This window comes from Anomalospiza imberbis, chromosome 19 (assembly GCF_031753505.1).
Source record: "Anomalospiza imberbis isolate Cuckoo-Finch-1a 21T00152 chromosome 19, ASM3175350v1, whole genome shotgun sequence".
Taxonomy (NCBI): Eukaryota; Metazoa; Chordata; class Aves; order Passeriformes; family Viduidae; genus Anomalospiza; species Anomalospiza imberbis.
In genome coordinates, this window is record NC_089699.1 from 7,964,700 (window position 1) to 7,976,819 (window position 12,120).

The 12,120-nt window shown below is 48.6% G+C and overlaps 1 protein-coding gene across 2 annotated transcripts; it reads left to right on the forward strand.

Annotated features, from left to right (window-relative positions):
* The first annotated feature begins 326 nt into the window (after positions 1-326).
* Positions 327-8,117, forward strand: WBP2 (WW domain binding protein 2). Of its 2 annotated transcripts, none has more exons than XM_068209471.1 (8): positions 327-482; positions 2,139-2,247; positions 2,737-2,872; positions 4,409-4,501; positions 4,723-4,839; positions 5,052-5,174; positions 6,277-6,353; positions 6,534-8,117. In XM_068209471.1, the coding sequence occupies exons 1-8, from the start codon at positions 424-426 to the stop codon at positions 6,585-6,587; spliced, it is 768 nt and encodes a 255-aa protein (XP_068065572.1). In that variant the 5' UTR covers positions 327-423; the 3' UTR covers positions 6,588-8,117. The 2 variants fall into 2 exon arrangements, with proteins under 2 accessions (XP_068065572.1, XP_068065574.1); XM_068209473.1 differs by having other exon boundaries at positions 381-487.
* The last annotated feature ends 4,003 nt before the right edge of the window (positions 8,118-12,120 follow it).

Genomic DNA, 12,120 nt, shown 5'->3' on the forward strand with positions numbered 1-12,120 from the left:
CTCATTTCATGTGCAGAACCGCCAGATGTCCGGGATTATTTGTATTTTACTCCACCAAACAGCACAATTATAGAGCGACGGTGCCGGGCCCTGAGGCGGGGAGGGGGGCACCATGGCGGCTGGCCTACAACTCCCAGCATGCACCGCGTGGCCGACTCGGCGAGTTTAAATACCATGCATGGAGGGACTACAGCTCCCGGAGTGCTCCGCGCGGGCAAACGGCCCGGTGCTAAGGCGGTGTGAGGTGGACTACAACTCCCAGCATGCACCGCGCGGGGAGCCGTGTGACCCACGCCACAGACGGGGATGACTACAACTCCCAGCATGCCCCTCGGTCCCACTGCCGGCGCACCTTTTTCCTGCGCAGGCGCAGAGCGGGGTCGATGCTGTGAGGAGGAGGAGGCGGAGGCGGAGGAGGCGGCGATGGCGCTCAACAAGAACCACTCGGAGGGCGGCGGCGTCATCGTTAACAACAGCGAGAAGTGAGGTGCTATCCCCTTCTCCCTTCCTCCGGCCTCGGGAGCCGGGGCATAGCGGCGAGTTGCCTTCTCCCCCCGCCCTCCTGCTGCCTTCCCTCTCAGGGGGAGCGGTTGTGTGGGTCATGGCGGGGGGGGGGCGTGCTGAGGGGGCGAGGCGGGTAAAGGGGGTGGTTTAACCCTCTCGGTGCCGGCGTTGCTCGTCCTCCCCTCATCTCCCTAGGCTTAGGGGCTGTATGTATCCTCCTGCCCCATGGCCTGTGCGAGGGGAGCCGCTGGGCTTCAGCCGCAGGCCTTGCCCCTCCCTACACCGCTTCCCGCAGCATCCAGCCTGTCCCCCAGCCTGCTTGCTGGCTCTTGCTGCTGTCCCCAGCCTCTCCCCCGAGGGCTCAACAAGGGCTGGCAGAGCTCATCTGCCGCCCAGGTGAGCTGGGCTGGAGCCAGGCCTCTCCCCCTCGGTGAGGCTGCACCTGCATCGTGCCTCAGCTCAAAGGCTGCCCGCCCTGGTTTGCCGGGCGCCTGGAGCACAGCCCCCTTTCTGTGTGTGCGGGAGGGAGCAACAGCCTTGGAAAAGGACCCGGGATATAACCATGGAAACGGCAAGGCTGCACAGAGCTGCCTCTGTCTGCATGGCAAAGGGCTGTCCGCAGCCGCTGGCTGCCAGCGTGCTTCTGACGTGGCAGTCATCTGCTTCGGGGACAAAGGAGTGCTTCAGCCTCCAGCGCTTCTTTCCACGGGGCCACTTAAACACTGGTGTAGGAATTCTGTGCCTGACTTCCACTTGGGATGTGGCCTTTCTTAGAAGGATCAACTCATGTACTTACATTTGCATTCCCTGAGAGAGCTGCAGCAGCTGAAGGTGTTGCTGTTCCCAGCTGTCAGCCTGCCTTGCATCAGGGCCTGCCTGTCCCTGGGTTGATCAGCTGAAATGCTGCAGCCTGAACAGAGCCTGGAGGGGCAGGTATTCACTGGCAAATGACTGAGGATGGAAACACGTCAGCTGCCAGAGATAGAGGCGGTGGGGATTTCTGCAGCTTTAGGGATTAGAGTCCCTAATGTGGGTGCTGTAATGTCAGTCCAAGTTACCTCTGTGTCCATGCAAATGTTTTAATCAGGTCAGTTTGCAATTGAGAATTAAGGAATCAGTGCAGGCAACACGAGTTAATGAAGTCTTGTGGCCAGGAAAGGGAGTTCCTCTGGATCACATTTTTGTGTCAGAGGTGCTTGAGCTGTGGTGAGACCTTCAACAGCCATGTTGCATAAGCCAGCCTGAGCACTTTCTTCTTCTGCAGTTCTTCCTCTGTCATGTTATTTGTGGACAACTGAATTAGGGAACTGATCCAGCAGAAAGGCAAAACAATTCAAAACAAAAAAAAGTCTTGAGATTTTGATCAGCTCAATTGTCCAGGTTTGCTGCCTGGTTGTGCAGACAGCAGCAGCAGCTATGTCAGCACACTGGGAAGGGAACAAGCAGCCAGCACTACTTCAGTTGCTGCTGCCAACAACAACAACCAAAAAAAAGCAAACCAGGACTGATTCTGTCTGCTCAGCATCTCCATCAGTGCTGAGGTTACAGGTGGTTTTGGTAGGTCAGTAAACTTCTGTGCATGCTGCACTTGTGCCTTGACTTGTAACTGCTGTCTCTTGTGTCACCGTGTGCAGTGTTTTGATGACCTATGACCATGTAGAAATCACCTTCAGTGATCTGGAGCCGATGCCAGAGGCCTTCAAGGGCACCAAGAAAGGGAGTGTTTTCCTGACTCCCTACCGGGTAAGTGGTGAAAGGCTTTATCTCGTCTAAGGAGATAACAGCCCTGGAGTCTGTATTTAAATGTCCTCAGTGTATGAAAGTCAGGATAATCTACTCCTGCTTGAAGTGTGGCTCATCCTCTCTCTCTGGGAAGCATTATGAATTCATGGCATATCCCATCTATTTGTCAGCAGATAATAAATCTGATTAGTTCTTGTACAGGCAGCTGTTTAGTCCATCAGCAACAGCACAGCTACTAAATCATAGCTGTGTGGAGCAGCAGGTTCTCAGGAAGCTGGAAGGAGCATTATCTGAGCAAGGGACTTCCTGGAAGGCTTTAGTACCTTGAGGATTTGGTTTACCCCTGTGGCTGCTGTGTGTAGCTTTTGGCTTGTGGAACTGATGATGTGGGAGCAAGTTCCAGTCCATGGAGAAATCTGTTCATAAAATAAATCAGGGCTGTGTTTCCTGTTTGTTTTGACTAGCTCTTGTCATGTTATTTTCTTTCAGGTTATCTTTGTGTCAAAGGGGAAGGATGCCATGCAGTCATTTGTGATGCCCTTTTATTTGTTGAAGGATTGTGAAATTAAGCAGCCAGTGTTTGGAGCAAATTACATCAAGGGCACAGTGAAAGCAGAGGCAGGAGGTAGGTATCACATAGTGGATGTTCTGTGTCTCAGTTCAGCTGCTCACTTCATAGCAAAATCCTGGCTAACCAAACCTTGACACTGTCCAGATGGGTTTTCACACTCACGTGAAAACATGTTGCTTTCAGTGGCAGCTAAAACCATTCCCCTTACCAGCTCCCTGTTCAGCTACAATGAGCAGATGTGCTCTCCAGCCCATCTGATTCCTGCCCTCTGCAAAATATAAAATTCAATCAAACAAATGATCTCAGCAAATAAACATCAGAGTGGAGTCAGCAAGAATGAAGATGTCATTTTGCTTTGGTCGCTTGGGATCGTCTATCCCACCTGCATCCAGGTTCTCCTGTGCCAAAACTCAGATCCTTTCTGGTTCTGTTTGGGTTCAGGTGCAGGCCCCCAGAGCACTTTCTCCATTGTGTTTCTTGTGCAGTTCAAGGACAGGTGTGGTATTGCTGTAGTGCATCCTGGCAGTGAAAATGGCACTTGGAAGGGAATGGATTGTCTTGAAATCAGGGAATTTAAGGAGCTGCTTCACATTAAACTCAATGAGAAGGCTGTGGCAGACATTTTCAAGAATAATTTTGGTTTTGACTGATTTTTTTCAGCAAACTTTCATCCTCAGCTTGATTCAGTTTAGCACTTGTGGCACAGAAATCACAGCACAGGGTGTAAGAGCCTTCAGCTGGAGTTCTGAAATCAGCATTGTAGCTTCTGTATGGGAGCTGAGTGGGACATCCAGCATGAGAGGGAGCCTGAGCATTAATTACAAACTAAACTGTGTGAAAGGCAAAAGGCTTTAGCTAGATCTTTGTTAATTTTCCCCAGAAGCCATCTCCTTTAATGATGATGTTGTCTTAACAGCCATGAGAGTCTGGTTTAGCTTAAAAAGCTCTTTAATCTACTTGTGTCTGTTTCAGCACAGCTTCTGCTTTGATGCTTTCTTGGGACTCTGGACTGTGCATGTTTTTCTTTTTTGTACTGTAATGTGAGATGGCACTAATTTATTTGTTTTCTAATTTTTCATCCTGACTTGAAATACCTTCCATGGGCTCTAATGGATTTATGTGGACTATGTTTTTCATTAAGTTCTTTGCTTTCTTGGGCACTCAGACTCCCAAACTAATTTGGAGCTGACAGTTAGGTGTAGTTGCAGAGGCTTTTTAGCAAACGGGATTAACAAAAGCCCTGTCTTCTGCACTAATCTTATCCAAAGCAAGAGCAAATCCAGCACTCCTGATAGCTTGGCCTCTGACAGCTACTGTGGCAATACCCACAACTCCAGAAAGCTTTTTAAGCTCTCCCTCATGGATGTTTCTACTTCAGGTGTCTCTTGACCCGACAATACCCCAGTGTGAATTTTTTCTGATGACACCATAATTCTGCCCCTTTGTCTGTTTTTTTTTTTTTTTTTTTTTAATTTGGATTTTTGGGATAAGCTCTTTTAAGAATTATATACAGAGCATCTGTAGATGCAGCATGTAACCTAAATAGCAATGGTTTCTTCTTGCTCCTTAGTGCTGTCTTTCCTCCCTCAGGTGGCTGGGAAGGATCTGCCACATTCAAGATGACCTTTGCAGCTGGGGGTGCAATTGAATTTGGGCAGCGGATGCTGCAGGTGGCATCACAAGGTATGGAAGTCTGGGGGTGTCTGCCAGAGTTCCGTGGTTTCAGGAGCCCTTGCCTGAAGCTTGCTTTAAAACATACATTTCTCACATCCAACGAGCAGCAGATTTATTGGGATGACACTTACTTGTTTTTCTGATAAGGACTCTTTAAGTTTGTTGGAGTTGTTGGCCTGCTTTTGAGGCAGGCTTGATGTTCTGATGAGGTCTTGTCTTTGCTTTCCCAGTCTCCAGAGGTGAAATACCCAGTGGAGCTTATGGCTATTCCTACATGCCAAATGGATCCTATGCTTTTGCACCACCTGCAGCTAATGGGGGCTATCCATACCCACCTCCTCCTCCAGGTAAGCCTGGGAACCGAGGCTGGGGGTTAGTCCAGTGAGTAAGAGTTAAAATAGGTAAAAAGGTCAAGAAAAACAGATTTTACTCAATGTTTTAGTGATGACTTGTGTAGCTTTTGTTCCTGAGTTTAATTGTATTTGCCTTGGCTTCTTTTGGTTGAGAACTCCACCCAGAGGAGTTAAGTCTCTTGCTGTGTGATCTCCTTTCCTGACAGACTTTTATCCTGGTCCTCCTGCGGCAGTTGGAAACATGGGCTACATGCAGCTTCCACCCCCACCATACCCAGGGCCCATGGAACCCCCTGTCAGTGGCCCAGACCTGCCCTCCACTCCTGCAGGTAAGGAGCATGTCCAAGTGAATGAACTCACAACAGTTCTCTTAGGAATGAAACAGACTTTGTTTCTTGTCTTTTGGGAAACTTCGAAGCTCCACTTAGAAGTTGAAATTAGTTTAGAGAAGGGATTAGGGAGCTCCCCTAATCTCCAGCCTTGTATGTCCAGCTCAGTCTGGAGTCCAGCCTGATTCTCTTCAGGGTAGGCACCGTTAGTGGGCATTTTACAGATGGATGTATTCTTCTTTTGACAGAAAAAAATGCAGTTTGTGATTCTTCTGTGGTGGTAATCTTGCCCTAATGGATGAATACAAGGAAACTGATGGTGAAATGTGTTTGTGGTCCATTTTAGTTCACAGCTGTGGCTTTGGTGATATTTGCTTCCCCTGTTTCATTCTTAATGTGATTATTTTTGCTGAAACAATATGGAACAGGGGAAGAGATGATGGAAAGGAGCTGAGGAAATATCAGCCTCATTTTTCACTCATTTAGGATTTATTAAATGAAAAAAGAGCTATTGTGGTTGGGCACAGCCATAGATGTCTTGCAGATAAGAATATTTGTTTGAATAAGGATTTAACTTTTCTCTTCAGTTTGAAAAAACAACCATTCATCGTTGAACTATTATTTGGAAAGTGGCACTGCTCCAGAGGGTTGTACAAGATTTTTGTGTTCTGCAGAAATGGAGGATCTGGATTATGCTCATAAATTACCATCTTTAATACACTAATCCCCTGAGCTGCTGTAAACTTTTGCTGATTTTTGTTTTGCCTGTTGATTTCACTCCCAGGAAGGATGGTTTGTTCACTGCCTGTTTATAAAGGGTATTGTCTGTATTTAGGCAAGGCAACAGCAAGCATTTATTTATGGCTGACATGCAAGTCCCAGGTGACATTTCCAAACTCAGTCTTCCTCTGTTTCACTGGGAATTGGCAATTCTGTGATGACTGGAAGAGAGAATGCTCAATTGTGTTCCTTGTAGCTGTTTTGCAACTTGAGCACTGGTCATAGGGTGCTCTGTTAAGTAACTCTTGATGGCCAGGAGTTCTTGTTCTGTTGTAAGAGTTCTCTGTGTGTCCCTAACCTGTCGCTTCTCTCCCTGTGACAGCTGAAGCCAAGGCTGCTGAAGCTGCTGCCAGTGCTTACTACAGCCCCGGCAACCCCCACAATGTCTACATGCCCACGGTGAGTCCCTGTTGCTCTGGGGTTGCAGGGGAGCCCAAGTGTGTGTCTGGCAGATCTTCTCTAAGTGGCACAGCAAAGTTAGTCAGAATTGATGTTGGTGTCTTGGGTTTTTTGGGGGCTTTGAGTTTAATATTTTATTCTTAGCCATGAACTGATGTCCTTTTGTCATCTTTATTGCAGGACCAGCCACCTCCTCCTCCATACTTCCCACCAGAGGACAAGAAAAACCAATAAGCTGACACAGAACTTCTCCATGACTCATTGCTTTCTTTTTTTCCATTTTGGCAGAATTCTGGGGCACAGTCCATGGCACTAAGGAGTAGAACCTTCCCCCAAGGCACACTGCTTTCAGGGGCTCTAGGAGTAGGTCTGTGCAGAGCAAGGGGAGGGATTTTGGCAGCCTGGGTCACCTGTGGAGCTCTGAGGGTTTGGTGTCCTGCAGCATTCCCTCCTTCCTGTGCACAGCATCACTACACCTGGAGGTTCTCGTCATCTGTGACTGCTTCCCTTAGCTCTGTTTCTTTTGATACTTAAAGCATACCTCTTTAGAGTCAGCATCTGCTCTAAACTGCTAATTTACGTGATCATGACATGGAAACAAGGCTCTTGGGGGTGGGAGGTGTCTTGAATTCACCTTAGTGTGCATCCAAGAGCGCCTCTGGACACAGGGATGCCTCTGGTTATTCTTTTTAATCCAAACTGTCACGTCCAACTCTGCTTTTGAGAAAGGACTTCAAAGGCAACCTTTGGGATCTCAAGGAAAGTACACACCTATGACATTTTTCAGATATATATTCAACTTTCTTCGTTTTTTTGGTTTTTTTTTTTTAATCTAAATCATTCCTGACAATCAGAGTAAATAATCTGTAACCCTTCACATTTCCCTGCTGCTCACCATGTATGACAATGCTGACAAATGTCCCTTCCTTAGACATGCTGCTCTTCACAGGGTTCTCCAGTAGCATCTGACCAGTTTAGATCCCATAGGAACACTAATATTTCTGCAGTCTCTATTTTCCACTTAGACATGTGAGTTCCCCAAGTCCTGAACATTCTCCTCATTGTCTGTAATGCACTTTTGTTTTTCCTTTGTTGTAACACAAGTTACACTTCTTGGCCAGTGAAGCATCTTCCTGCTGTGATTTACCTGGTGAATTAACAGCTAATGGGCAGAAAGCAGTCACTTTACTTCTGCCCTGGAAGCACTTGAGAGAATATGCAAAATATTGGAATAAGCTGTAAGGTACAAAGTGTTGTTTATTGCTGTTTGTGTGGTCCAGCTGCGAATTCCCAGTCACCCAAACTTGGATTCCTCTTAGCATTGATTCCTTGGTCTCATTAGCAACAACTCCAGTGCAGAACCTGTGCAGGACTGATCAGAATCTGGGCTGTGGAACTTCTGCATTGTACAAAGCTTTGACAAGTGACACTTCACTGGCTTCTTACAGCTGAGAGAGAATATCCTTCCCAGCAAAGTGTGACAGAAGGTCCTGTGCTGGGGAACTGCTGAGACTTGCTGCATGCAGCCTGCTCGGAGAGAAACAAGGTCCACCTCTTGTTTTCTTTTTCTTTAACTGATTAATGAAATTGCTACTGTTTGTGCACTGACTTTTTTAGAATCGCTACTGCGGTGATGTAAAGAAATCGTTATTTAAAAAAATATATTTATTTTGAAAGCATTTGATTAATATATTAATGTGAAATGACCTCTGAATGCAGATTTGTTTTGCCAAGACTGTGAAGTAAAGAGAAATCAGCTCAAAACTTGGGGTGTTTGTGTATGTGTGAGTGGGCAGACTTGTGGTGAGCTGGTAGCTTTGGATGCAGAGAGGAGGAATTAGAAGAAAATCATTTTGATTTTCACTGGTGACATTAGTTGCTTGATTTCTCTTGGGGGACTTAGTGAATGACAGTAAGATAGTAAAATGTTTCAGGAAACTTCCATTTCACAGTTGTGTTGGAAGCTGATGCAGCAGCTGCTTTGCTTCACCCAGATGTGTCACCCAAGTTGTTTTTCCAGACCAGTTGTCCTTATAAAAGTTACAACCTGTTTACTGTTTTACTTTGCAAGAACTAGCTCAGCACTGCAGTATAATTAACGCCTCTAAAATATATCTCTAATTAGAAGCAAGCCACAATTTTAGCCTTTTCTTCCCTGTAAGTGTGCCGAGGTGCCTGCGTGGTTGTGCCCAGTGAGGTCAGAGCTGTCTCAGGTGTGCTCCCCCTGTGCTCCTGTCCCTGGAAAAGCTGGGAGTTGTGCTTAAATTACTTCAAATCAAGGTTTCCTCAGTCATATCTGTCCAACTCTAAGGTAGTGCTGAAACCTTTCTGTTCTGGCTCATTCCCATACTCAGACAGAATCCTAGAAAACAGATTGCATGAACTTTCCAGCGCTCTTGCCCACCCCCACTCCCTGTGCAGCTCTTAGACCAACAATCAGAACAAATCCATGAGGTTCTTTTAAAACCTTTCCTCAACTAAGTGTGCTTGAAAGAGCATTATTTAGGTATCTGCTCCCATGGGAACTCGGCTCCATGGTTCGAGCTGAGTCACTTCCCTTAGAGTGGAGAAGTGGCAAGACCTCCAGAGACACCATGAGCTTTCTGTCTGGCAAAAGGGAAATATACTCCAAGGATGAGTCAGGCTGGAATAAATGAAATATTCCTTAGCACGGGTGTCAGTGGGCTAAATCTGGAGTTGAAGATGTGGGCTTTCCACACTGGTTTGAGGTTGAATGTTCCCATTCCCCCCAGGCTGGAGCTGTGCACGGTCTGTGGGGAGGGGAGGGGAGGAGCAAGCTAAAAAAAGAGATTGGGTGTGGTCTCGATGTGTTTGGAGTGTGCTGGTGGGAGGAGAAGCACGTTTTGGGGGTGTGGGGCAGGTGACACAGCCAGCAAGGCTCAGGCAGCTATTGGGCTGAGTGGAGCAGCCCGATTTGGGAATCCAGATTTATGGGTGCTGGTGAGAATCCCTGCCAAAATGCCTAAATCTGGCTTTGGTACTCTCCACTCCCTGCCATCCCCCGATGGAAACTGGGAGCTGTTCTCTGCTTGGGAAAGGGCTCAGGGAGGGTAGAAGGATCACCAGTCCTGCTGCCCACACAGAACGTTTTAAATATTAAAGTAGGGCCGTGCAAATTGAAGTCTGCTGCTGCTCTGGAAGCCGTGTGGGATTAGGGCAGGAAGAAATGTTGTTCACTGACACGTCTCTAGGTCTGGTTCCTGCCTCAATGATTAACTGGTTGTGCAGCAGGAGACTGCCATGTGACAGCCAGATTGGTACCATTAAACTCCAGCAGTTGGCTGGTGTTATGCTACTGGAGGGAGAGAGGAGGCATAGGGAACAATTAGTGTTGGATGCTTTGACAGAGGCAGATTTTTCCACCAGCACCTACAGTTGTCTTGATGTGACTTGGGCTCTTCAGCTGAGAAGTCTCTCCCTGTCCCTGATGCTGGGAAATGCATCTGCTTTCCTCCTCTGGGGAGTGTGGGGTAACTGGGTATTTCCAAAGTGCTTTGAGATCTTGTGCAAAGAAGTGTTGCTGCAGGAACCGCAGGTGCTGCTGACAGATTTCCTGCTGTCAGCCCTGAAATCCTGGTGCTATCCCTGGGGCTGGGGAAGTTCTTGACCTTGGCAGGATTACCCCATCCTTAGGGATTAAGGATCCTTACCGTGGAAGGACTGCTCCGTCCTGTGTGTGCTTGCCTGGGGTTGCCTCCAGACAAAGGAAGAAACAGAGTCCTCCTCTTCCTCCACACCATTCTGCCCAGGTTTTACCTCAAATGCTTCAGCTTCATGCATTAATTTCTTTCTGGCTGGGGGGATGCACTAAGCAGTTGTAGAGAGAGGGATTAAGCCCACCTGGCCAGGACCTCCCTGTCCTGTGTGTGCCTTCCTTTGGAGATCATGAGGACTTCCCACCACTCTCAGAGCTGTAGATGGTCAAACTGCCTCTGACACGATGGACACTGATTATCATCTCTGCTCACAGCGCTGTCTCCCTTTGCAAACACTGCTGGAGGTGGCAGGAGGTGTGGGGTGAAGTTTGGCTCCAGCTGCTCTCGGAGCATCCAGGAGCAGAGCCAGCCCTAGCCAGTGAGCAGCTCCTGTTGCATCACAGGCACCACCACCTGTGAAGAACTGCCCGGGGTGGGTTGGAGAGGTGAGTTTTGCCAAGGCAGGCTGTGATCAGGAGGAGTTTCAGGTTAAAGCCGCACAGAAAAGTGAGGTTTGTGGGTAGGGACAAAACGCTGAGATGTGCAGGGTGGGGATCTTTATTTCAGTCAAGGCTCTCTCTGCAGCCAGAGCAGGTGTTACTCACCTGTCTGCTCTCTGGAGTGAGTCAGCTCCAAGAGACTGGAACCAGTATTTCAGCCCCCTCCTTGCTCAAGGGCTGGCCCTGTGCCACCGGGACAGGCCCCAGTGGGACACGAAGTGCCCCACGTCACGGGGAGCAGGAGCAGGGACTTGGACCTGCCGGTGGTGGCTGCTGGATCTCACACCTCAGGGTGCAGACAGAGCAGGATCCCTCCCTGCTGGGTCCTCCCAGCCCACCTGCCATTCCCTACACAGTTCCTATGGTTTCTGGACGCCGGAAGCAAAAGGTATCAACTTGGCTCCATTTACGAGCTCAGCTCCAGCAAATCCTGTCTTTCTAAACTTTTCTTGCCCCTGCTCAAGTGGTGTCTCCTCCTCCTCCTTTTCCATGTACTTTGCTCTTTGAGGGCTGGGCTCTGGCTGGGACACACTGGCACAGACTGACTGCAAGAGTATTCCATGTCTTGGCGTGTCCCTCTGGAATGTGGGGGCACTGGGAGGGGTTGTCCTGCAGCCTCCTCCCATCACAAGCATGTGGCTCTGTGGAGCTTGCTGGGCTCCTCTGGGGCTTTGGCAAGTGTGTGGGGAGAATTGTTGGTGGAAAAGCCATGGGGAGAATGCTCTGTGCTGGAGCTGGTCAGTAATTTGGCATCTGTGCTCCAGAATAACCTGGTTAATGGGCACCATGGAGGCATGGAGGTACCTGAGTGTCTTGGTTTGAACAGACAGGTGTCTGCTAAGGAAGGCAGGAGCCTCCCCTGAAATGGAAAATGTAACCCCCCTCCCTCTGAATTATTATAATTTTGAAAATAAGGGGCTCTCAGGCAAAGATATGGGAATAGGAACAACAGGTCTTTACTAGGAAAATTAAAAATACAAATGCAATAGTACAAAAAGAAAACAAGCCACTGCCAGAGTCAGAGCAGGCCCTGGCAGCCTGTGGGTCAGGGTGGTGGCAGCAGTCCCATCCCATGGTGGCTCAGCCCTCCTGCAGTGCCAGCTGTGCTTCTGCTGGAGCAGGGATCCTGCACAAGGCTGGAGTTTTCCTCTGAAGCTCCAGGGCTGGTGTGGATGGGCCTGGGCTTCCTCTGGGAATGCAGTGGGGAAGAAAGCTGCTCCTCTGGGAATGCAGTGGGCAAAGGCTGCTGTGGTGCTGCAGGAGTCAGATTGGATCCAGGTAGGAATGCTTGGCTCCTCCCCTGGGCAGAGCCTCTCCCCATGGATGATGGAATTTTCTCAGCCATGCAGGGATACTCACTGGCCATGGACAGAAGAGATCTCCTGGAGGGAGGATTGGGTGTGGGAGAGATAAAGCAAACTGCCCAGTGAACAGAAGGAAACTGCCCCACCTCTGACAGATGGGAATAGAATACACACCCCCACTAACATATTTCAACCTAAGACACTGGATGTCAGCCCTGGGCTTTTCCACCTTCACAAGCATCCCCCT

Bases quoted from the DNA above. Each gene is read 5' to 3' on its own strand.
- WBP2 (XM_068209471.1), top strand. From the start codon at position 424: ATGGCGCTCAACAAGAACCACTCGGAGGGCGGCGGCGTCATCGTTAAC. The intron at 483-2,138 runs GTGAGGTGCTAT...CACCGTGTGCAG, and splicing joins ATCGTTAACAACAGCGAGAA to TGTTTTGATGACCTATGACC. The intron at 2,248-2,736 runs GTAAGTGGTGAA...ATTTTCTTTCAG, and splicing joins TTTTCCTGACTCCCTACCGG to GTTATCTTTGTGTCAAAGGG.